The sequence below is a fragment of the Polyodon spathula genome, chromosome 23 (genome assembly GCF_017654505.1).
Source record: "Polyodon spathula isolate WHYD16114869_AA chromosome 23, ASM1765450v1, whole genome shotgun sequence".
NCBI classification, from domain to species: domain Eukaryota; kingdom Metazoa; phylum Chordata; class Actinopteri; order Acipenseriformes; family Polyodontidae; genus Polyodon; species Polyodon spathula.
The window spans coordinates 11,773,595-11,801,035 of NC_054556.1; the positions used below are offsets into that span (position 1 = coordinate 11,773,595).

At 37.8% G+C, this 27,441-nt stretch overlaps 1 protein-coding gene and 1 pseudogene across 1 annotated transcript; one reads left to right on the forward strand and one right to left on the reverse strand.

Annotated features, from left to right (window-relative positions):
• Nucleotides 1–1,717: 1,717 nt before the first annotated feature.
• On the reverse strand, nt 1,718–12,280 carry LOC121298179 (Krueppel-like factor 15). Its single transcript, XM_041225107.1, has 3 exons — nt 12,138–12,280; nt 8,391–9,523; nt 1,718–3,196 (listed from the first exon to the last, which is right to left on the reverse strand). Exons 2-3 carry the CDS (start codon nt 9,419–9,421, stop codon nt 3,028–3,030), a joined length of 1,200 nt encoding a protein of 399 aa, XP_041081041.1. The 5' UTR covers nt 9,422–9,523; nt 12,138–12,280; the 3' UTR covers nt 1,718–3,027.
• Nucleotides 12,281–19,079: 6,799 nt separating this feature from the next.
• Nucleotides 19,080–27,237, forward strand: LOC121298406 (annotated as a pseudogene).
• The last annotated feature ends 204 nt before the right edge of the window (nt 27,238–27,441 follow it).

The window sequence follows — 27,441 nt, forward strand, 5'->3', positions numbered from 1 at the left end:
TCTTAATATCTTTGTAAACTTCTCATCAAGAAACTTGCTATTTTAGTTTATTTTAGTATTTGGGAACAGTATATCCTGTAGCACCCCTGTTTTTTACAGGAACTTTACTGAGCAGGTATTATTAACAATAACAACCCTTACTAAATGCATGGCAATACAATGTTTTTGTACAGAGACCTACAGCAGATCATTTTTGAACACTTAATCCAGTACAGTACTTCTGTGCAGTTAGATTTTTCAAATGACTACACTACAGTATATATATATACCTTGTTGCTAATTGCCCAAAAAGAAATTAGTCTTACTTTTTCCAACCAGGTGTGAAGTCCCTTCTCCTCTGTCACTTGACCTCCTTTGCATGGATATCAAGCTCTGGTTTGAGAAGGAGAGGCCACTCTGTTACCAATTTTGTGGTTTGAAATTGAAACTATAAATCAACTGTCCATTTGCATCAAACCTAATGAAATAACAATAGTCTATAGTATACATACAGTTTTCCATTTACCAAGGCGGTTAGAACAGATAAGGAGTACAGAGTTAAATCATTTCTCACCTATGTATCATTCCTAGTAATTCTCGTTTTGTTTCAATTTCTTTAAGCTTATTTATTTATTCATTATAAAATTTGAGCTGTAGCAAAAATTAGTTCCTCACAAAGGTTTTAGTATCATCAGTGTGACGGGAAAGGCAAGTGACTCACCTTCTACACCTGTGTGAGCTTTCCTGCTGACAACTGCATTGTGATGAGCTAGTTGAGTTAATTGCTGCTGCTAACAAGATGCAATGAAGCTCACATGTGTTGAAACTAATGATGAAATTAGTTTTGCTCTCTTACCTTTGGTCTCGGGGATGATGAAAAAAGCCCTTATGGGAAACTAACTAGAAGCATAATTGTCTTTAGCAGAACGAATACTGCCATGAACCATGCTGAGCTCAAACTTAAAAAAAAAAAAAAAAAAATACGTGGGAACAAATCAAGCAACCAAATACCATAAACGATATGTAGTTGAGAATTATTATTTTGCACACCCTATTTATTATCTGAACCGACTACAATGAAGTAAGAATGTGTGTAAGCTTCCAACTCACATACTTTGTTGTACATTGGTTTCTATGAAAGCTTGACTCTTAAACTTCCGGTCTACTTGTTGGAGTGATTTGACAATGTGTATAGACCTTTAAAAGGGTGGGGGAACAAAACATGCACAACGGCAGAGGGTAAAAAAAAAAAAGACATCCAAACTCCCATACAATCTTTTAAACAAAACAATTTCCTTGTTTGACAAACCCCATTCAAGTTAGCATGCATTTTCATGCAAGCCATGTGTATATTATGGGGCTATCTCCAAGGCTATGTGGTTGGCCCATAGTCCAGCAATTGAGTACCAGAGATCTATTGGTTTGTAGGGCTGTGGTTGGTATATCAAATATGAGAATGATGCAACTGAGGTACCATTATTCTAAAAGCTCACACTTCTCTTGTGCAATCACTGCCACTTAGTTACCATTGCTTAAAACGTAATGTCTACGTAAAATAATTACAAGAGTTCTCTTTTCAGTTTTATTTGTAAATGTATTTTTATGTTGACCAAAGGAATATATATAATTGTTATGTTATGTACACTTGTTTACAGTTTACACTAAAAATGTATATAATCACAAAGATTTAAGATATGTTATTAGAAGATTCCTTTCATATAGATGCAACTATGTACAGTTTGTATTTATTATTTATTTACATACATTCATAGGATGTGAAAAAATACCTGCTATTACAAGCTTCTGTTTAAATATTAATTTCAAAATTGAATGGAATGAATGCAATGCAATATGGCACACTGTATCCATACATCACAAGTACACACATATATACAGTATGCTACACATATATATTAACATATATGTTCTTCATAGCACATACATAAGATACAGAATTGCAGTGTTTTATTTCAGGGCTGTATAGGAGACTATACACAACACTGGCACAACATTCTACAGTCATGCCTCAGTTTTAATAACCTAGCCTTTCAGTCTTTACTTTCTATCACATGTTACTATACAGTATTGAGGGTGGCTGTGATGACAACTTTAGCACCTTGCTTTCCAGTTAGTATTGGCATCTACAAAATCACAACTTCAAAGCTAAAACCTCATGTTATAAAAGCTGTACAAAGGCTTGTAGGTCTTCTGATAACAACATTTTATGATCTGAGGCAGATTTGTTCATGTGAAGAACTACAGTTCCCTTTACTGTGGTATTGCATATTCATGAAACTGTTAAACATAAGCCACTGTTTTTTTTTTTTGTTTTTTTTTTTTTTTTTTTACAATTGCCATACAATTGACTACATTCTGCAATGACTATTGTAGTATGCTAACTGTGGACAGACATGTCAGCTGCTTACAATACTTCTTGATGCGTAACAGAGATGACTAGTGTACCATCCTTCTGGATTCCAGACTTCCAGAATCAGTACAGATATGGAAGACTCAAGGGACAGGACAATGAGGACCTAGGGTGAAAGCCCAAGCATTGGTGCTACCACCCCAGAAGGGGTCATTGCCAAGGCGACAGGGGAGCAGTGGTTCAATGAAAAGCCGGTAAGGAAAGAATGCTGATAACCTCCTATAGGATAAACTGGCAGGTTTGATTTCAAATTGCTTGAAGGCCACTGCTTTGACTCTAGTATCACAAATAGCTTAAAGTAGACATAGTTCTTTTTTTTTTTTTAAACAACAAAATAATCTGTTCTTCATTAATTTCCAGGAAGCCAGCTTTATCATTTAAAACACACTTTTTCAAAAAATAAAACACTATTTTCTTTTACTTGGGAGGGAAGGACAACAACAGCGTACTCTGAAACGTGTTCAGAAACACTCACGCAAACATAGCATCAAGTATTTTTTGCTTGTTGGACAATAAATGATCACAGTACCACAAAGAAGTGCTTTCTGTTCCTCTCTCTCTTTCTCCTTGGATCCTGTCCATTGTAAAAGACAGAAACACAGACACACAGGTATGCTGGGTCAGTTTGTTGTGCGTACTGTCCGGTTACTTCGTGGAAAGCGATGGACTTTGATGTGTTTGGACAGGTGGTCGCTGCGGGCAAATTTTTTCTCGCAGACTGGGCACTGATAAGGCTTGACTCCAGAGTGTGAGCGTCGGTGTCTGGAGAGCTCGTCCGATCTGGAAAACCTGGAAGAAAGCACAGACAGACCGATTAAAAACTCATGTTTGTACAAATGTCTCTATAATTCAAATGTAATTTGATGCAAGACCGAATTAATATTGAATTCATAAAGCAAACATCTCACTATTTTAACAGGAAGAACAATGAAGTCATGAATGAGACGCTTTTATGATAAAGGTCTGGGTTAAAATGTCAATAGTGTTTAGTCCTGAATTTCAATTTCATTGTTGGGGAAAATAGGGTAGCTCTGTAACAAAGTAATGAGTGGCACAGACAGATTGGTGGACAGACAGCCTCCATATACCCAGGGATTCTGATACTGTCTTTAAAAATATAAGAGTGGCATAGAGGCAGACAAAAAGCATCCATAAATCCCCCAAATTCTGATAACATCAACAACTTGAACTAAAGAATGTCCATAGCCAGTTTGTTCACATTAGTACAAGTGGGTTTCCTGAAACATGTAGAACCATAAAATGCATCATAAAGACACAGTGACGTACGACTGCTTCCACTATATCCCAGTCAACAGGGACTGGCATCTCTAGTACGGGATAAAAGCCCTTTCAATGCAAGTGATTTCTGTACGTACTCCTCCCAAATGCTTGGAAGCTGAGGATTTAAAACGATAAAGCCTTCAATATCATTGCCAGCACCTTGGATTCTAATCCTGTTAGGTACAGAAGCTAAGCAAGACTGACTTAGTTAGTACTAGGATGAGTGACCTCCCAAGCAAAATGTTTGCCTTTTAACAAAACAGTCCATCATTACATTTTGTTTATTGATGTGATATGTTTATTTTCAGCAGAACAAAACTGCTGAAATAAATGTCTTAAACAACAACAACAAAGAAAAAAAAACAGAGAAATGTACATGTGCAATATGGTTGTTTACTCAGCTGGTCAACCCATAGCCTTGCACATAGGTACAACACACTTTAATCTTAAAGCAGGAATTAGTGGAAAAAACTACTGGTATATAATATACTGAAAGGACTTAGGAAAGTGTGTGTCATGTTGCTATGCCTAAATTAGTTCGCCAAGTAATGCAACACTGAACAACTATTCTTTTTCCACTAGGGTCTTCAATATGTGTGTTTCAGTGCGCTGAGCTTTTGTGATGCATACTTTAAAATCTAAATTAAAGGTATGATAACTACAAAATGTGTGATACTCCCTTCAAGCTAATGCTAAATCAGTCTGTGATTAACCCTCTCAGTGCCACGCTTTGTCATGGTATTGTCTTCCCTATGCCAAGAGGTCTAGTTGTAAATATTCTGTTGTAAATAATGGATTGATCTAAACTGACAAGCAAAACCTTTACAAATGTCTTTCATCTATTATAATCTGTATTGTACTTCTCTGTAAACGTTTCTGAACCTGAAGATGCAAAACTAGTCTGACTAGTCAAAACTGCAAGTTAGATTTGCAAGTTCATTGCAAGCTCCATGTATGCCATGTCGAGAAATTCGATCCACAAAACACTGACTAACTTTATGCATACAGTAAATAGCCTCTTTGATTAAATCTAAAGAAAATTCAACTAGAAGAATGTTGTTGTTCTTTTTTCTCTCAACGTGAGGTATAGTTTCTCTATTAGAAACCCTGGCCGTGTCTCTCTTTAGATGAAGCTGCAATGCTGGCATGCCTCTGCTTGGGTCATGGTTACTATTCAGAACGTCGTCTTTGTTAGGTCCATTTCCAAGACTATTTCCTTCTCAGCACAAACTCAGTGCGAAAGCGAAATTGTTCCTTTTCTTTCCACTCCAAGTATATCTGAGGCTGTGACATGCTGTCAAGCTCTGTTGTTCTAAACTTACAGATTCTGTGACTAGATGTTAGAATTGGCTTGGTTACAGATTCACAATATCTGATGAGAAAGTAATTACTACCCTTACAAACAAGTTTAGGATATCATTATAATAACTGTGTATTATCCTGAAGAACTCTAAGCAGCATTAGCACTGCCAGCATTTGTACCGTGGCCTTATCTTTTTGTGATGTGTGCAATCAAGTGAATCTTATTACATATATACTGCGGTAAGGTATTTCGACTTTTGACTTTGCTCTGAAGTTCAAATGGATTGCCACACAAATTGATGTAATTTAAGCTATAGCAGCCAAAATGTCTTTAGGAATTATCTGCCACTTTGGATCAAGTTTCCTTTTGTTTTGCTGGCAACACACTGCTTTGCACTAGATGCTGGTTACTAATATAAAGACGCTTTAGATGATATAGCGTACATCTCCTGAACTCCTAGTCAAAGCACCCCCTACACAAGCTCAGCAGAAGAAAAAGCATATCAAATGGTAACAAAACAAAGTGAACATGTGATAAAGCAGTTAAGCATTGTAAAGACAATTAAATTGAAGTTACTCGCTCTCTAAAGCAGTGTTTCCCAACCCTGTTTCTGGCAGCACACAGTGTCTGCTGGTTTTTGTTCCAACGCAGAGCTCAGCTTCTAAATTGAACCCTTCATTGTACTAATAAGGTGATTAACTGGGCATTTTCCTGTTATTTTCCAGCTCTTCATTTGCTGAGACGGTTCAATTAAGCAATTGAGTGCTGCGAAAACCAGCAGACACTGTGTGCCGCCAGGAACAGGGTTTGGAAACACCACTCTAAACCACAGGCGACCTTAACCCAATCATTTATCAACCTGCAAACCTGATGTGTCAACAGATCACCCTTGTAATGAGACAATGAATTTGGGATGATCTGGTGATAAGCTACACTTTGTGTCGTCAATGTGTAGAAAACGAAAACAATTTCAACAAACACTGTCCATTATGCACCCCGATTCTTAATTTCCTTATTTGTTTTGTGCTTCACCCAAGAGCTGGAGTTTTTTTTAAGATGGCCCTCAGCTCCAGCACTTCCTGGTTGTATCTTGAGCGCTACAACCAATACTAGGGGTGTTAGATTTCACTTAATTGCCTGAATGCTTTAAATATAATAATAAATGTGGTTTCAAAGCGTGTACCAAGAAAATTGTACAAGTCAAGGGGTGTTCTCTAATGTTTTTATAACTTCTAATCATAGTCAAGTAAAATTCAAGCAAATAACAACAAGAAATGGACAACCATATTAATTAACAGACATGATTCACAAAGTGAACACAAACTATCCCTCAATAGCAGTACTATTCAGTTTCCTGTCATTTCACATTACAACTGGAAGGACACTAAAAGATTTGCCAGTACACATTAACCTCACTGCCATTACTGTGTAGGCAAAAGACAGTAATAAGACCTGAAATTGTTGAAGCTAAACCAGCAAGATTACCCAATTAACTGTTCAGCATGTTGGGTTACAAAAAGTTCAGGCCAGAACTGAATTACATTAATCATGCAGGAAGATTAAAGTTTATTTATGAATCGCAGAATGATTAAAGAAGAACAGCCTGTACTGGGTTGGGAGGCTGATGACTCTGTTTCTTTTTGAGAGCTTTCTCAGCCCCCCCCCGCCCCCCCCCCCCCCCCCCCCCCGTATATATTTTTTACATTTTTTTGTTTTTCAGTTGACTTTTGGCAAGTTCAACCCCCTCTGTCCAGTGGCTCAGTGAACCGATTTCTCTGCTGCTTATACACCGGCTCTACTCAGATTGAACAATAATGAAACTATTGATCTTACATCACGTTTTAAGTCCCAATAATTGCGATGTACTCCTTCCAGTTAGTAGTTCTGTCTTTCTCACACACTGCATAAACAATCCGACTGTATCGGTATTGTGTTTATGATTTTGCAACCTTTCAGGACCTTTCTTTTCACTGTTTCCTCATCACTGTTCAGTTCCCGACTTTGAAAGCTTTCACTTACAGTGCAACAGGCACAGCAGCCCTCTCCACCATGCTGCTCTGCAGGTGTAAAACACAGAGAGCTTCAGGTGACATGCTCAAGTTTAATTTTTTTTTTTTTTTTTTTCAATCGTTCTGAGTGATTCTTATTGCTATTACTCAAATATTGTCTCTGTGATAAGGTGCTTTGACTGTGACTTAAGGAGCTGCCATAGACATGTGGAATATTGGCTAGATCTACCCGTGTCTTTATTTTAGCAAGGGCCAGAACCATCTAGTGCAATAACGGTGTACTTAACTATATTAACTTTGACAGGCAAGTAGAACTGGAGCCTTAAAAAGTGTGTCTAAGCTATTGCAAAAAGAACCATTCTGAATGACTGCAAACACTACTAAAAGGTAAAGGGTGCATTAAAAAAAAAAAAATTAAATGTATTACTGTATTACTATACTTTCTATAGGCATTGTGACACATGGTACCTTTCTTGTAATATATATATATATAGATATATATATATATATATATATATCTATATCTATATATATATATATATTATTTTTTTTTTTTTTACCTGACCTGTTTTAACGACACAGGCAGGCCAAAGTAAATAAAATGTATTGGAAATTAAACAACTGCAAAGCAACAGAGAAGCAGTAAAAAATAAATAAATAAATAACAGACACTATAAAATATAAATGAATAATCGGCTTTAAATTAAATACAACAGTAATAAAAATTTCAGGGTCTTTACACCAAAATGCAATTTGCACTGTTTTTTTTTTTGGTTTTGGTAAAACTGTTCATTTGTTCATGTTGAATAGTAGTTCCTGGCTATAACATCAGGTTTTCCCATTATAACAAGAGACACCCCTACACGTGATATACTACTTATTATCTGAGGCAGCCAGAACTTCACGAGAGAATGTCTATTACATGAAATGCATTAACATAGTAAATCACTACCATTACCAAAACTGTAATTGTAATTGAGTGAAGTTAGATTCATTTTGGAGTTTGTCTGACTGTTTGACTTTACACTGTTTGACTGTGATTTACCATGCTACAGTAAACTTCTTAAGAGTTGAAGAATGCCATACCTTCTGACTGAGAGCAGCTAAAGCCATTGCTATGCGCTTGGCTAATCCCATTGAATAAAACTAATGAGCTGTTATCATGTGGTCATTGCAATAATACTGTAGTAATTAGTTATTCTAGTCATGTGGTCCATTGGATATGTCTAATTAAGCTCAGGTGTGACTAATTATTTTCATAGTTAAGCCTGGAATGGCTTAAAACCGCCATGCAATGGTAGTCTTAATTATTACCATGGGGTTGTCTGTGGAAACATGGGCTGCTAAAGAATAACACCTGGTTTGTGAACACTGTGTTGAACTTACTGACCTCCATCCACAGCCTGGCCAGGTGCATGCAAAGGGCTTCTCTCCTGTATGCCTTCGCAGGTGCGCCTTCAGATGGCTGCTCTTGGTGTACATCTTGGTACACCCTAGGAAAGTACATTTGTGCATTTTAATAAGTTCCGCTGCTGGGTTCTTCTGAAACCTCTGGCCCATGAGGATCCCAACCTGGCCCTGACAACCATCTCCTGCTCCCACAGGCTTTGCTGCAATGGGAACCGGGGCGATACGGACAAACTTGGGTGACAAGTTGAGGTTAGCGGACTGCACCAGCTGGGGCACAAGAGCGAAGGTCTGTCCCTGAATGTTGACCAGCAGCTGGGCGATTTTAATGTCTGGCTGCGGAGGCTGTGATGGCACAGTTGGGCTTTTTTCTTGCTTAATTTGGATGGGCTGAATCTGAAGAATGACTGGGACCCCGCTGTCAACAGTCTGTTTTGAGACATCTTCTTTCGTGGTGTCGTCTGACTGGTCGCTTTTGGTTTCACAGACACTCACGCACGGTACAGTTTGGTCTCTCAGCTGCCCTGCAGATGATGTTTGGTTGCCACTTTTTGTACAGATGACCTGGTCGGTAGCCTCTTCCTTGAGTGCCATCTCCATGTTTTCTTCCAGGAACTCTTCAATCTCTTCCAGGGTGGGCTGAAATGGTCCAGATTCGTTCATGTCCACAGAGAAAACTGGAAAATCAAAGCTCTCTTCCTTCACCAATGGATGGGATTCCTTCCTGTCCCACAAAGACCCTTGGACATTCCCCAAGGTGGCCTGGGATAGAAGGTAGTCTAAGATGCTGTCTTGACTTTCAGCACTTGAGTTACTCCCACAGCTGGAGCTGAGTACCTGAGAATCAGGGCTGGAGCATGACCCAAAGCTTGAAGAGTCGCTCAACTCATCCTCAGAGAAGGGGGAGGGCAGCATCTGATAGGTGCCAGCATCAGTCACCATGTCACACAGGTAGGCCACTGGAGAACCAGTGGGGGGAAAAGTCTCCTCTGCAAGCAGAAAGTGATCCACCATTCCCACTTGATAACCCTGGAGTCTTGCTGTTTTGGACTGACAAACACAAGCCAGGCACAATATATGAAGAAGCAGGTGCTGTCCAAGTTTGAATAAGCCCACCTACACAAGAAGCAAAACAGGAGCAATTACAATCCATCAGTATTACATTTTGGCAGCTCACTAACTGACATTCATTGACACAGCAGTTGCACAATGGTAGCTCAATGGATTTTCCTAAGGGGCAATGGTAACTTGGCCAGCTACAATGGTATGAGCCATAAGTAGAATGGTACCAATTTTGCAGATCCAATTATGAGAACCAATGTTCAATATTTGCCCCAGACCTATTGTGGTGCCATCATTGGTCTGTTCTATAGAACACATGTTTATGCATGTATTAAAGTAGTTTTCCAATGACACTTTTCAAGCAGTCCATATGTAAAATTGTGTAATTTATCATGAGTAATCCTAACAATAGGATTCTGTATAATAAGTTAGGTTTTTTGTGCTTTTGTGAAAATGTCAAATACACCTCAGTAAAGCGCAAATTAAACCAGTAAGTGCACAAGCAGTGCATCTTTACAACTAATTGACAAGTTCGGTTCAGTTAGTTGTATAATAAAAAATAATAAATAAAAACTAATGACAATACTCATGACGGATATTTTAGGGGGGGGGGGGGGGGGGGGGGGGGGTGGGGGGGGGGGGGGGGGGGGGGGGGGGGGGGGGGGGGAATGGCATTGAAAACAGGGGAATGGCATTGAAAACAGTGTTATGCCATTAACACCTCAATTTAATAGCACATGCTTGTAAATATCTGAAAACAAAAGCAAGCGATAGTCTTGTTCCGGTTATTTAATCGTACAATTACTCAATCTGCACGTGTCTGTGCGCATGAAGCATGTGACACGGGAGAAAACTTCGGTGCGCCTGGCCTCAGAACGCTTGAATCCACATTCCTTCCAGTAGCTGCTAAATGTTTGATTGTGAAAAGGTACACGTTGCCTGACAGTAAAAATCTTAAAAAACTAAAGTTTGACTACCAAATGTACATATTCTAGCCAATCTATAACATTGGGTTTAAATAAAATATGAATTCAAACCGAATATCGTATCTTTTTAGTATGCAGTCTTACAATTTATGCTTCAATAACTTCTGACAAGGTGTGTGGAGTCGTTGACGTTGTTGAGTGTGTTCAAGACAGATATTATTTAGCGAGTGTGTTCAAATCTACCATTACGGGTCATTGGCACTACTGCTGCTGCTGCTTACAGGACAAACATATTTCCACGACAGGTTCAGAGTAAGGTACAAGGTCGAGGTGGAAATACATCAAACTAAACACAGCCACCCTACAGTCAATCTTGTACCTGCAGAAAAATTTCTCACTGTGCTAAAACTTTATGGACAGGCAGAACATGCAGTTTAATATGTTTTATAATAATAATAATAATAATAATAATAATAATAATAATAATAATAATAATAATATAATTTTTTAATGCTAACTTGTAATTTAGTCTCGCCAACCCACATGTGGCAGCATGCGCTGTAACTAGTAATGTCCTATTATATTACCGAGCACATGCAAAACGATTCGTCATTGAACGCAACGCGTTGTCAGAACCAAAGTTTCTACAAAAGTTGAAAACAGTTTTACGGAGCACGCATGCCCAGCTTGTGGCTGCAAGCTAATGAATTGGTCCGATTGTGTCGGGTTTCACTGCTTCGAGCCCCCTTCTATTGGGCCCCAGCGCAGTATTGACCGATAGTAACCCCAGCAGGCACTGTCAACATTATTAGCATAACACAATGCATGTGGTATGCATAGACAATTTATACCATATAAAGCAAATTTAAGAAGGAAAGCCCGATAAAAAAATAGATGAAACATTTTTTTGTGTAAAATTACATTAAAGTTCAGTTATATATATATCTGAGATCTACATATATATATATATAATAGGGTCGGCTGAATATATATATATATATATATATATAAAAAAACAAAAAATTTTTATTTAAATATAAACTTTCGAATGCTTTTTTCGTACGTAATAAAAGATTGTATAAAAGCAAAAAATAAAAAATATAATAATAAAAAAAAGCGTTACCTAACATTGTAAACATGTTTTTTTGTTTGTTTGTTTGTTTGTTTGTTTGTTTGTTTTTTCTGCAGCATATACTTGACCCCCAGCATGTACGTTTCACATCTTCGGAAAATAATGTCATTTTTCTCTGGGATACTTTGTAAAAACGCACATTGCAATACATTTTTTTTTTTAAACAACTATAATTACTCCTGGAACAACCTGGTACAAACTGAAAAAAAGTATAGCTAACGCGTTTTTGCTATTTATTTATTATTATTATTTTTTATTCGGATACTAACACGAAGAATTTTTTTTTATTATTATTATTTTTATTTTTTCGTAAACATAAGTTGCAAATATGAACAAAACATATTGTGTATATATAATTCTACAAAATAAAATGTCTATATCATTAATCCGCCTTTCAGGGACAGTTTGCAATTAATTTGAGTTTTTAAACAATCCATAAAACGTGAATGGTGCAAATTCAGCACTACTGTAATTACAGTACAGCAACGTAAACATGTTTTCATCCACCACGCAGCATGCAGCCTTAGCCTGTGGAAAAATATTATTCGCGAGATCTCTTTAATCAAAAACACAAAACAAACAAAAATATATATGTTACTTTCGCCCTTACCTGCAGAATTAACAAATCCCTTTAGCCCAAGTACAAAGTAGTTGTTTGTTTTCCCCTTGAAAATGTTTAGTGCTGTGAACTTGCCCTTGACATAGACTGTAGCAATGGCATTGAACACACTGTGCTCCTTGCCTGTATAGTAGTAGTATTACTGTCACATGACAATTGATGTAGATTATAAGAGTAAAATTAAGGGGTAGGTTTGGGGAAGGCTCGTCCCTGTTCCGTGCCCTGATTGGTTGGCTGTTGAAAGGGGGCCGGGCTTCCCATTTATCGTCAATGGAAGCATCTGCAAGCGCTTTTCTCTGCTGGTCTCATACCAACGGGTCTCAAGAATCTGAACTCCATGAGTAAACTTAAATGAAACAACTTTACATAACTACTGGAGACGCTGAGCAATTTTAAAAATACTACTACTATAGAATTTCTTGGAGCAATATTGAACACCTCACTTTAACACTTTAAGGTCCAGCGTGGAGTGAATGCAGATGGCAAACTGAATAAACAAAGAACGCAAAGAAGTGTTTTACGCGTTCTTATTTTATCATGTGACGTGTTGTGGAAGCATGTGATTGTACATCAGATGCACCAGGGGGCAAGCACGAGAAGTACATTAACATAACTATGTAAGGAATATATAAAGTTTTCGCTAAATCAAAAGTGATATGCATAACAGCAACACAGGCAAAACTGAAACGAATTATTTTGCACTGGAAATCCGTCACGTGAAACACAAACTCGCATTTAATAAACTGCATTAATGTACAGTATTTGTTTTCAAATTAAGAAGTCCCTAATTAAAAGTTTCACCATTCCATTTAAATTTTAAAACAATTATACATTAATAAAAACACCAAAGGTATGTACAAGAACATTCCATGAGCTAATGCAATTGGCAGTGCAGTGCAAAGGTTCTCGAATTAGGAGCACTGGGGTCAAGGAGGCAACACATTAGTACAATTCAATGCATAGCGCAATTATATGAACAATTACGCACTGCCAATCCCTCGCAGCACAATAATACCATAGCAGTGCTAGGGTGTTATATCTGTGCCACATAAATTAGGTTTTCATTGCTGTGATCTGCTAACAGTTTTGCTAAGATGATACACTGCCACGGTAACCAAATTTTCTTTGCATACCTTTTTTTTTTTTTCTACAGGGTAAAAAATAGATTGTCGTCCCGTCCCGTCCCCCCAACACACACACTGCTGGCTGTCCCATCTCTAACCTCAGTCCACCATATAGGGCACCCCCTTCCCATTAGCTCATTACTGAAGCCTGTCTTTTCGCCTCTTCAAGGTTGCATGTCTTCAATACGTTCATGTCAAGAAGAAAATCCAACATGTGTACTATACTGCTATATACTATCACACATAACTATCCACCACAGTCCACCAATAAAGGGTTCTGTGAAACTGTTGAATGCCACTTTGCAATCCAGGACCTCATAACTTACCAAAGGAGTATTCAACACATCATTCAGGTTTAGCAGATGTCGCAGTGAGAATTGAATACTGCAGAGTTGGCTTATAGATGCAGCTGACGTATGGTAACCTTAGGCTTATTGTGTTAATTCATTGTTTTAAAGATATGTACAGAATAATTTTCAGCACACAGACTAATAGTTGTTGTTTTATAGGACTCTGAAATGTTAATACTTCCGAAATATATATTTTAAATATACCTTTGCCAGATTTCTTTAACATTGAATTTGTGACAGATATTTTTGTTTTATAGCAGTCACCCTCAGAGTTAATTTTATGCCTGCAGTGTTGTTCCTGCAATGACAACTAATGTAATCTGGAATCCTGGAGTACTGATACAGTAGCTACTTGAATCCCACCTGCACAGACCCACCTACGGTCATATACAGAATGTTTCTATGATGTCCTAATATCTGTACCTCAAATATTTGTCTCACGAAGTCTCTGGCTGACGTTCACAAATCTTAAATTTTATGACAATCAATCCAACACCATAAAGGTTTGCCCTTCTTAAACCTCTGCACAGTTCAGACTCACGACTCAGAAAAGCTGTACATTTAAATGGACATATTCTTATATGGATACTCTACTGAACTCTGCTCATTTGGGAAAACAAACAACTTTCTGAAAATCTAATTTTATTCACAGCACATACAAATGACAATCAAGCTGCAACCTACAGTCTCTTCCACCAGTTCACAATGACTTTGATCTCTGCTGCTGATGGAAATGAATGAGTCTGACGTCCAACTGATTTCAACGTACAACAGGTGCCTTTCCAAACTCAATCGTACACTCTCTGGGCACTCTCTTCAGTGTGGATTTCTGTGTGGAAGCTTTTGCTAAAATACAAATGAATGAAAGCGCCATCTCCCCACACGTCACCCACCCCACCCACAGTGACAGCTGACATATATTGAAAGCCTTTTGAAAATGTACCTCTAAAGGAGAGCTGGAGAGTGCACGAACACCACCAGAAGGTGCACGAGGAGATTAACCTCCGCTCCGAGAAGGAGTTTACAATCACGCGATATATCATGCAAGGGTTAAATCGTGAAATTTGAGGGGCAGAAGGTCTGATCTTTCTCCACCCAGTTAGAACACGATTGTGTAAAGTTCAATCGTATACAACATAAGTCATATTTGCACAGAATAATAAACACATACATAAACACATTCTTTGTATTATGGCTGTTTTTCACTACATTTTTGCATTTTTTAAAATTACATCCTTCTTGGCAACTCCCCCAGGTTCAACTGCACTGATAAATAAGAGGAGTCATTGTGCAAATTAGGCTAACAAAACAGGAAGCATTCAGCCTATATTATTACACTATAATAAAATGTTATTTTTGCAAGCCTCCACTTGGAGTGTTAAAGCTATTTTGGGAAGCAACAGCAAATAGCTGACATAATTTATATTATTATGTAATATATATTTTTGGTGGGTAGAACATTACCTTGTGCTCTAAAAATACTACTGAGTCTCTAAAAACAGCTACAATCTTACCTAGTTGCTCTGGGAAAGTCTGGAAAAGTTTTTTTTTTTTTTTTTTTTTAAGTTCTTGGTGCAGCAGCACAAGGGTTCAAGGACCTTGTCCTATAAAGAATGTATGTCTCCCAACAACATGGTATGGGTTTATGGTGCTTGTTTTCAAGTTCTTAACACCTTCCTGATTGCTTTTGTTTTTCTTTGAAATCACAGTCAATGCACAGAACACCCAAATACTCAATAGTGATAAACTTAATACTAAATGTTAACAAGTCTTTGTCATTGAAGAGGAAACGTTTGCATTTTAATTTATTAAGTTTCTTTTGGTATTTTTAAAAGTGGATAAATAATGAATTTAAAATAACATGATGTTATAAGATGTTCATTCAAAATGTCATTGCAAAATGCCACTTCTATTCCACCTCTTAGAAATGAAACCATGTCACTATTAAAAAAATCAACAGCTGAATGCAATGAAGGGATGCTATGAAAATAATTATTTTATGTAGATCATAAGAATTACAATAAGCACACAAATGCACTAGAAACAATGTATTTTCAATTCCAGTACTTTTCGTTTGTAAGAAGTGCTCTGAAAACATCTTTTCAAAGTGACTGCATTTTTAAAAAGGAAAACTACAGATAAAAATAACAGCTAACATTCCAGTGAGAGGTCTAACTCGACAGAATGTGGTTGGTACAGTACCCAAGGGCAGGTGAATGCAGTCTTTTGTACAGCTCCCTGGAGAATGAATATTCTAACAGCAATGGAAAGGGTTTTTTAGAGATGATGGTATATTGAGCGGCCACTTTGTTAGGACAGGAAGTTAGCGCATGAAAGGACATGCGTTCTAAACAGCCTAAAGCCAACAGTTTGTTATAAAATGTGTGGAAAAATATGTATCAGATAGCTGTTATAATGGGACTAATTGGAGCATATACTGTTTAAGAAATGAAAAACACTCTAATTATCTAATTGAGGTTGGACGTAACTGGTGAGTTATATAGGGAAGATGATGGCTGCAGAGACAATTGAAATACATGAATCCACACACTTGATAATACTGAAAGCAGGTAGTATAAACCAGAACAAGGCACAAGGAGTTTTACTGAATGTAGGGAAGTGCTTAGGGACACACCCTAACACTAATCCTACCACATACAATTTCCTCAAGTTTTGCATTTTTGAAATGTAAATGTGCTTTTCAAGAGCCTGTTTGACTAGGGAAGGTTAAACCAGACATTTAAAGCGGACAGCCTCAAAGGCACACTTGACATTTTCAACATGTCACCTGTGCTGTGGCATTGGTTGAGCTCGGTCCGAGGAGAGAAAGCACCCCCTACTGGGTTACAAACACTACTTTCTTGAGAAATTGACCCTGAATATGTTCTGTAATATGGAAAGCTAAGGTGGAAATTTAAACAAAGGATTGTGTATGTGCATGTAAACCTGACATGCTAATTTTGCATTGACATTAACTAGAGATCCACTGTGAATTAGACTTTGGCTACTGTAAGTGGCATGTCTCATTTTATTTAAATGCATTTTGTCGCTAAACTTTTAACCTGTGTTTTTTTTTTTTTTTTTTTTTTTTTTTTTTTTTAATGCCACTGTAACTTAAACGCAAGCTTAAATGGTGTGGTAAAACAAGCAGATCAAAGTTTTGGCTCATGCCTTCATCGACGTGTTATTCCCAGCCCACTTTTGAAATAAGCAGCGGAGGTCACAGTTGCATTTGCAAAAATAGTTGCCAAGCAGAGTCAACAATCCCAGGGCATAGGAACAGCAATGCAACAGTTTATTACAACAGCTTGCTTACTCAATGTGACAGTTTATTGCTCCAGAGAAAACCTTTTTTATTATATAGAAAAAAACGAAAAATTTTAAGGAGGTTCCTCCCAGAGAATAGATTTTTATTTTATCTAATATATATATATATATATATATATATATATATATATATATATATATATATATATATATATATATATATATATATATATATATATATATATATATGTATGTATATATATATATATATATATATATATATATATATAATATATATATATATATATATATATATATAATTATATAGATATATATATATATATATATAAAACATGTTAATTATACAGATACATCCATTGACTGACAGCTGCAGTATTTTGTATAGTTCCACTACTGAAAGAAACTCCTCATCTAGTGTATTTGCATATAATTGCTAACAGAAGTGGCAAGCATTGAATAACTTCTGCATCAAAGACATACTTGGTCTTCTGTATAACAGCATGTTATTTCCATTTGACGTTGATAAAGCTCACATGTTGGGCACATTATGTCAGTGTGTGATGTTGTACTCTTAGCAAGTCCAAAAGGTTGTTTGCATAACTTTCTGAAATACTAAACGAGTGATGCATTTTATACGCGTATGCTAAATCATTTGGGAGGATATGAGATTTTGGAAGTGCAGAATTGTAAGAAAATGGGAGGGGGGGTGCAATATATTCATACAGTGCATATACTTTGCCTTGTGGACTGCAGTTTGCATGTATGCCATAGTTATATGAAACATATATTACAATTTAAGTACATACAATTATGTTAAACATATAATACAGTAAATGAAATGTCACTATAATGTGGAATCCACGGTGTCACAGAAAGGTTTCAGTGTGCATCGTGTTGCAACAGACTTGAAAGGTGGCACCAGCTGTATAAAAGCTGTTTTACACAAATACGGCTCTTCTCTGACATCATCTGGCAATTATCGGTAATGCAAGAGTGAGGCTTACTCAAAGATCACATTCAACACCGAAGTGTGGCCTCATGCCAGTATTAAACATTTTTTTAAATCTAACCTCATGCCTATATTAATATACCTTTGAACTTTAAATGCGATATACCCAATAGCAAAGAGTTCATTATTTTATGTATTATTACCTTGCTAAAATATGAAAGCCTAGCCCTTTTTAAAGTGCATTTTATTCTCTTTCATAAAGAGAGTTATCTGAGCGCTTAAACAAACCAAAGCCAGCTGTTCTTGGGTGACAGTCCTGAGCAGGACCACTGGTTTACGGGAGGCTGTGTGGTCTAGTGGTTAAAGAAACGGGCCTTGTACCAGGCGGTCCTCGGTTGAAATCTCACTGACTCATTGTGTGACCCTGAGCAAGTCACTTAACCTACTTGTGCTCCGTCTTTCGCTTGAGACGTTGTTGTAAGTGACTCTGTAGCTGATGCACAGTTCACACACCCTAGTCTCGTATATCGTAAAGCGCTTTGTGATGGTGTTCCACTATGAAAGGAGCTATACATATTTAAAAAAAAAAACAAAAAAAAACAATTAAAACAAATTGTTGTAAATAGTTGGTTCTAATTCTACGCTGGTATTTAACAGAAAATAGACCCTTATGCAATTATGGACATGTTGCTGTGATCAGTGGTATTCGATATGCAGAGCTACAACACCAGTGCGGTTAGTAATATTTAGATCTATTAAGTTATGAATCATCAAGCAAACAGTACGTTCCTGAAAACAACAAATAGCCAACGATACCAGTAAATGCAAAAACTAGCCTCTTATCAGGATTATATTGTAATATTGCTTTATACTACTTTCAAAAGAAAAGCTTGTTAAGAATTGAATAAATATATGACGCTCTATATTACCGGTAACTATAATGTTTGATTTGAGGAAAACTGCAATCGTGGAAATCATACGTTTGCAATTACTCAATTATTCTTAATGTTAATTGAAGAGTATGTATTGTTGGATCATTAAAGCAGCACCAATATGGTAAAATCATATTCACCACTTTCTCCGCAAAAATTTATCAATTGAAAAGTGTCATTGTGACGTCATATTACTGCGGCAGCCGAAGCCCCACGTATCCAAGGAAACGTAAACAATGAGAACTTTTTATCCGGGTTCCATTGTGTTGAAAAAAAAATTGGCACTGGAGCAAGTTTGGAAGCTCGTGAAATTTCAGTTCATGTCTGTCCTAAAGAGCATTTGCCAAAGCTGTTATCCGCTTTTCTTTTACCAAGGATTGGGGTTTAATTTGTACATACTGATAATGTGCAAAGTAAGGTAAGTGCATCTTAACTATACGTTAAATAATAAAAACCAAAAATACATTTTAGCCGATATTGGTTTTACTTTACTAAGATGGAGGCGTGCGTGCGTGTGTTACGAACAAGATAAAACGTAGTTTTAATAGCGTCCACTGAACACAATAGAACCTTATTGCTAATACATTGTATTTACAATGTTGGCATTATATATAATATGCTCCCTTTCTATGCATTAGTAATTGAAAATATGCGCAATTGTGACCTTCAGGTTGTGTATTTCGGTTTTGTCTATTCGATTACCTCAGTTTGCAGCACAGCGAAGTCAGTTTTAGATTTATCAAGTGAGATGAAACGTATGACGTCACATCATTCAGCTATATCACTAAGAAAAATACAAAGTCACAGCATTCTGACTCCAAGGATGCAGATATAGACAGTGCACCTTCCTTCCAGTGGAATGAAATCACCATGCCCAGGCATTGCTGTTTGGAATAACTGGTTGAGCTATTATATTGATGGGCTGGAAACCCCTTGGGCTAGGTTATAATGACAGACCTACATCTCCACTGTGCATCTATAAGATTATATTTATAGATTTGGTGGGGATACAGATATAATAAAGTGTAGCACATTTTTAATGCTGAAGTTTACCCACAATCTTATGTTCAATTGTACAGTAAAATATGATTCCTAGTTCCAAGTGCTCAGTTTGCTTACCAGTTTGTTTACATTATTACAGCGTTTAAGCTGCAGACACAAAGGACACATTAAGTGAGCCGCTCAGAGCAGCTCAGTGAAAGAACCCACTTAACGGCATGCTCAGCTCCACTCCCTGAGCTGCTCAGAGCAGATTTCATCTGAATGAGCAGAAAAGTTCTCCCTCTGAGCCTCTCAGTTAACGCACTCGCTGTCACATTTCCATCTGCACCATGAAACCAGACTGTAAAACTAAAATCTCATCTTGTTCCAATATGACACTGTGGCTGCAGCCTTGATTCTTCAGCAGTCTTGTGACAGGGTAGTGTCACAGCCCCAGATGTTACCGGCAGGAAATAGACCCAGAGCCAGAAAGCTGCAGTTCAAGCGCATATGCGCATGTTTAGTAAACACAAAATCAAACAGGAACAAACAAAACAAGGCACGAGGGCCAAAATAAAAGGTTTAAACAAAAGAACAACACACTTGTAAGCTGGATATTAACCTTCACTACCACATTGCAAAACAATACAAACACTTGCCCTCAATCTCCTCCAACACACACATTGGGGAATGGCCACACATGTGGTTGCTGGCAGGGCGATTTAACCCCATCTCTGTCAGTCTTACATTCCCACACACTATTTACACAGCAGGTCTCCTGCCCTGCCAAAAGTCTATAATCCTCTGTTTCTCTTCCCTTTGTGATGTCATCCTCAACACTGGCACTGTCCTCAGTGACTCCAAAAACAATAACCTCAGGGAAGGTTTCGAGTGAGTATCCTGAGAAGCATAATAGTCATTTTTCCCCCAAAAATGGTTGATGTATTTTTCACAAACAACACTGAGGAAGTTACACGCTTGGTCTCTGTCCCAACCACTAAGGATCAGGGTCTGCAAGATGGAAATTTTGCCAAAATGAAATACTTATTATAGAAGTTGTTTCACCTTTATGGAACTACCATAAAGTGGATCAAGTCAGAGTCAAGGACTTTCTATAAGCGAAAGACTGTTGTCTCAAAGTACATTCGATTCAACCTGTAGTTATAGTTATTAAAATTACAAGTGTTTTGATCTTTCCTTTTTCAAGGAAAGTCACTTATGTGTTGCTTCAGCTCTGAATCTGACTTCAACCAAATCTGTCATTCAGTTCAGGGGCAGGATCCTTTAGTTTGTAGATCTAAACTATAGTGATTCCACATGCCATATAATAACCACATGCAGCCATTTACATGGTTTTAATTACTGATAAATACCTGCTGGCTTCTACCCACTTTATGGCCAACTTCTCTAGGCCATATATACTATATAGTAAATCAAACTGTTCTAATGTATTTGCATAACATTAGAACAGAGCATATTTTTTAACTCGCATGCACTTGAGCCATATGGTCACTGGAGCTTACTATATTTCCTAACATATATGCACTGTTATATAGTTTGTGTGTTCTTTCTGATTTATCATTTTCTATAGAGGTTCGAAGCACATCACTGAAATCAAGTCTACTGTCCCCAGTCCACCTCTCAAAGTCTGGCGCCAAGATGAAATCTGTTGTTTCAGGTAACACAATCCCTTCAATTGTTTGTCAGTCATTGATTTCATTGGTATCACTTGGAATTTGGCAACATATGGGACATTTGAAGGGTCTGCAAAGATTTCTATGCATATACTGCGATATTTGTGTGTCTTGTTTGTACTGGGAGTAGGTATTCAAGGCTGTCTGTGTTTTATAGTGCAGGTAGATAATGAAGCCAACAGAAACCCCTTCAAATTTCCTCCAGATCAGGATATCTTCCTCTTGAGGAATAAGGAAAGAGAGCACAAGAAGCTTGTAAGCCTAACTTGAACTATTTTATAATACACAGTTGCTTAACTAACCTCATATTCCTAATCCTTATTTTATGAGCTACAAACATTAACACTACAATGCTTCTAATCCTTTGTTCATGACAAGTTTGTAATCATGGAGCTTTTACCCCTCTAGGAGTACGAGCAGGAGAGGAATCTAAAAATCCACGAGAAAAAAACCTATGCTGGCCATGTGAATGCAAAGTGGGCAAAGATAAGAGAGCTGATGAAGGAGGGGAAAGAGGAGGGTGCGAAGGGCAGAAGTGATGATGAACACGCTTCATGGAAACTGTCTGTGACTAAGGGTTAGTATAGTGTGGTTTTCAAACTGGGAGATGCTATATGATGTAGGCAGCATTTTATTGATTTATTCTGTTTCAGGTTGCCATATAGAAAAAGAAAGCATCAGTGAATTTATATCCTGGAAAAAATGTTTTTACTGCAGGTGAGTATTTTTTTCAGTTTTTTTTATTCTCTTCATGCTCAGGTCTTGACTTTTTTCAGCAGTGGTTTAAGGGACTGAATCGGAACCACGATTTCCATAGCTTACCATCAATATGCTACATGTCTTAGTAACTTTTATTAAATACCTGGGGACCCCTAAAATAATTCTAGATACTTTTGTAAACTACTAAAATGCATAGTATTTTACAGGAGTCTTTGTTAAAACCATGTCCTTAATTATTATACTGAACCACTATCTATCTATAATTAAAAAAAATGAAATAAAAAATACAGATCCTAAATAATTTATTTGTACCTATTAAACCTGAAACAGAACCACACTCCAGGGCAGGAGTTTCCTACCCCCAGTGTATTTCACAAATGTTGATCCCTAGAATATAGGAAAATAGACAACTAAGAGTCTAGTTCAAGTGTAGTAAAAAAAAAATCCTTTTTTTTAGGATTTTGTGCAGGACTGAAACTGAAAAAGACAGTAAGTGGCTAGTCACCTAGTAAACGCACTCGCTTTTACGAGTCGCTCGTAGTGCAGGGTGAGTTATGCAAGTGTTCCATTCCGCTCACATTGAGTTGCCAGTCTTTGCTGGAGGAGCAGGGAGCACTGCATTGTGTTTCAGAGACTCCTACTTCCCTGGGTTGGCCTTTGCTTCCAGGGTTGAGTAGGTAACATCAATTGCTAAGTTCCCCTGGTGGAAATGAGGGATGCCTGTCAATCCAGCTGATTGGTAAGTGGATGCAACAGTAAGACATTCAAATTGGGTTAAAACTGATGTGAAAAAAAAAAAATCAAAACAAAAAAAATGAAATAGGTCACTTTTCAATATTTTCTCAGGGACACACCCCTTGCCAGGTGACTTTGTAACGTTCTGATTTTTTTCATGTATTATTATTATAAACAAACAAACACGTTGTTGCTGTGTGTGCCCCCTGCTTCCCTGGCAGTACTCCCTGTCAGTGAAGCGAGATGAGATGTGCAAGCTGGATGAGATGGCGATCACTGAAGAGCACAAGCTGGAGAAGGCTGAGCAGTATCTGGAGGAAGACGCCACAATGGCGCAATACGCAAACCAGAAGTGTGGTATGGAGGTGGAAAGACAAAGTTGGGGAGGGTGGTGAGGTGTGTGTATGTGCCCAGGCTTCTGCTTTAAAACGTCCCCGTTTACTGCAATTATCATTGTTTTCTGATCCAAACTACCGTTACCAAGTTAGAGTTTTGTAACTACTTACTTTTTACAAGAAAACCGGCTCGGTCATATGGTTTCAGTGATCTTGGCACGGTAACCTTTGACATAATATCCAGAACTAAGCAACAGCAATAAAATGTCTTCAATCTGCAATCCTTGTACATCTATCTTCCAAAGCCAGCCTGTTTACAGGTTACTGCTGATATGCATTAGAGACTGTGGTTTTAAAAGAACCCGTGAGCAGTTCTGGTTTTCCGGATTCTTGTTTTGAAGGTAAATGAAAAAAAAAAAAAAAAAAAAACACAGATTTTGTTTTTTGGGTCTCTGGTCCTCTGTATGAAAGCCATGTCTTATCTCTGCTCCTCCATGCTCTAGTGAGATTTCCAAGTTTGAGGAGATCCTGAAAGAGTACATGACATATAAGGATTTCCTCATGAAGCTCTCGCCCAAAGAATATCGAGAAGAGTACGAGGAGAAGCAAAGGAAGGTCAAGAAAGCTGAAAAATCACAAGTGTCACCAACAAGTAAGTAGCAACTGAACCCGGTGTGCCCACAATTTATATGTCTGATACTGAAAATGCAATAGACCCATAGTACACCAGGAGAACATGCTCCACACCAGAGCAGGCCAAATGCAATCCACTTGACAAGTAGTAAAACTGGCCAGTCAGTATATACTAATATGTGTGCTAAATTACAAACATAGTCTTCATTAAGTGAAGGCCAGAAAAAGGAAATGTAGATTGGGTGTGGACTTACATGTTAAAGACAACTGGAAGACCCTGGACAGGTGATCTCAATTCTCCTGTGTTCTCTTCCAGAAACCGATGGCAGGCCTTCCAGCAGGAGTTTAGAGCCGTCTCAGATGGAAGATATGCAAGAGAGCTCCTCGGGTTGTGAAGAGGTCAGTTTTCAGTGTCTGTCAATACCTTTGCATTACAGAACAGCATGATGTAATGTCTCCACTATCATACAAAGACAGTGTTCTTTACTGCAGACACAAAGCAAATCCTTTAACTGAGATATCAAGCACTGGCAAAGCAGTTTACAATACGGTTCTGTAATATCAGTGCTGCTACAATATAACAATCTGCAAGGCTTTTATACATACAATTTGTTTCCAAATTAACCAAGCTGGAATTATTATTATTGGATGTTTACAATAAACAGTGCTCATGATGCTGATACTGTATCATGTGGTACCAGTGTATTACAGTAATATTGATATTTCAAGTAAACATATGACAATGTTACTACTGTAGTAAAACAGTATTCTACTTATACCATTGCATCTGCAATTGTTGCCCCTTAGAGCAGACCTGTTGCTTTACTATTGAAAATCAAGAGGTAAAGGTACAGTTGTATGTTACCCGTCACCCAGGAGCCAGCTTTGTACTTCACGGATCCCCAGCAGTTACTGGATACCTGATCAAGCTGGAGGAACAAAACCTCTCCCTGATCCAGAACTCCCAGGAGACAGAAGAGACACTGGAGTAGTTCAAGCAGACCATGGCCATCACAAAGCAAAAGATGTGGGTGTTTGTAATTTCCTTTGTCCTGTTGGCACCAGGGATGTAGGCTAAAATACATACTTTAAAATTGCCACTTAATGACTTACCCAGTTAAAGTAATTGTAGCTTGCAAAATAATTCCTTAAGTTTTCCTGTTAGCTACATGTATTTTCATTTTAAAACAGGGCATCTAGCACTACACTGGATAAGAGACAGTTCTCCGTTTGCCTGCGTTGCCTTCCAGGAAGTCATGTTCCTGCTTTATTTCCTTGGTCATTTCACTCAAGCTGTGTCTTCTTGGTTAATGCATGTTACTGGCAGAAAGCATGTCAGTCAATAGAGGAAGCAGCTGATTGGTTATTGAAAAGGAAAGAAGCCCTTGAAGTGGTGGGTCTAAAAACATGGCTTGCAAACAGACATGTTTTAAAACATGTGTTTCTTTCAAAGCTACACATTTGAGATTTAAATAATGACACTATTTTAAGAAACCCCAGGAAAGAAGTACAATAAGGCTCCTGTTCATAGCTAACAAAATAATTTCATAAAGTTGTAGTTAAACAAATTTAAGTCCACTATATTTCTTCTCTTCTGCAGTTGCTGGAATTATCTGCATGGATGTGTTATTATAATTTATAGCAGAGTATTTAGCTGTTTTTAAAGCCCTTTGTTTTCCATTTCTAAAGGGACCATGAGACAGATGCTCTGAAACAGCAGGTGCATGTGCTGCAGTATACCATAAACAGGGAGAAGGAAAGGGCAGCACAGCTGGAGCTCACTGCCAGAGTGTTCTCGTTTGGACAGTTCAAGACAGAAGATCAGGTATTGATTTACACAGCTATTTCATTATCAGCATCCTCCTTTTTCTCCTCCTCAGTATTAACCAAGGTTTTAAAATTCAGTTTCTGACCTGTTTCAATGCGTTGGCAGAAGGGTGTATGTTACTGCAACAGCACAGTCTGATTTAGCTGCACTGGTTGACGGCAATGATGTTTGACTTGCCCTACAGGACGAGTTGATGGACTCTAAGTAAAAAGGTGGAGGTGGTGTACCGGGCCTGCATCGGCTAGAACAATGCCAACCTGAGCACCCTGTTGATGCTCACTGCCATCGAGAACCACCTGGAGGAGCTCTTCGAGAACATCGAGATGGTCCACCGGGAAAAACAGCAGGTGGCTGAGAGGGCCAAGGAGAAGGAGCGCCGCATCAGGCGGGTCTGTCAGGCCCCGTTTCGATTGAGAGCAGATCGCTTTAGGGCCCAGTCCAGAATCAGAATTGCTACGCTCTTGCAATCAGCAGTTCTTCAGAACTTATCAAATGATTTGAGAAAATGCAGTTACAACACTTTAAATCAATGTCTTACTAGGATTTGTATCACTTGTACTCTTATACTGGAGATCATTTTGTTCTTTGCTGTACCACACTAGCTTTAAGAATGTTAAACTGCTTGTGTCAGTATCACTCTGGTCAGATTGTTGGCTTGATCTTCAGCACAGGATGTGATAAGGGCATCAGAAAGAAAGTTACACAGCTACACAGTTACACAGCAAAAAAAAAAAAGTCTTCAGAACAATAATGCCAATATTAGGCACTGTAAGAAAATTTATTGTAAGCCACCAATTACTAATCATTAAACTACATTGAAATATATAAATGCTTCTCTACACTTTAAAACACACAATCCAGTACGTCTTACAATATAAACTACAGCAAAAAAAAAACTGCCACCTGTTGTGCAAATGCAAGCAGCTCAATGATGTTTTGATTGATTTCTCAGGAATAGGGAAGAAAAAATGAAACTGCAGAAGCAGCATCGAGAGACTGCGTAAAGCACTGCAGAGATCCCAGGCCGACATCAAGAAAACAGTAAGCTTGACTGTATACTCTCTGTACACGGATAACAAATGTATTCAAGTATGACCTAGTGCTTTAGGAGGTATTAACCTTCTGATAATCCAAAAAGCTTAAGGCCTGCCTTGGCTTTCAACTTCCAGCCTGAAACTAGCATGGAAAACAAAAATCCACTAATTCTTGGTGCCTTGCAAAAGACCATTTTTCACAGACATTCAATAACAGGAATTGAAGAACACAATGAAATCTAACCAGAAAGACCTGGATAGTACTACAGGGCTGTTTCAGCCAAATCGGACCACGGATAGCCATTAATTTATTCTGCAGTTATAATAGAGCCTTGAAAGAAACTTGCATTGCACAATTAAATTCGATGCAAATTATATAACTTACATTACATGATGGTTCAGTTCAAACTCGGCTTAATTTTTTATTCCATATACATTGCACTGAAAATCCAAGAAATTAAGTAGATACAGAAAGCTAGCTAATAGATAGCTAGACATACTTAGTTACACAAGAAAACAAGGCTGTAACTAACAGAAAGAAAGCATTGCCTTGGAAAAGGATTGAAAGATGTATCTTGGGAATCATACATCCAAATTTGTTAAGACCTGGCAGTTCGTTATGCTATTCTATTTTATATGGTGTGGACACAGTTTTCATGACACTATTTGTATTTATAACCCACTGACCTGTG

Excerpts from the sequence above, each read along its gene's own strand:
- LOC121298179 (XM_041225107.1), bottom strand. The coding sequence starts at position 9,421 with ATGGTGGATCACTTTCTGCTTGCAGAGGAGACTTTTCCCCCCACTGGT. Across the intron at positions 3,197-8,390 it reads TGGCCAGGCTGTGGATGGAG|GTTTTCCAGATCGGACGAGC; the intron begins GTCAGTAAGTTC and ends GCTTTCTTCCAG.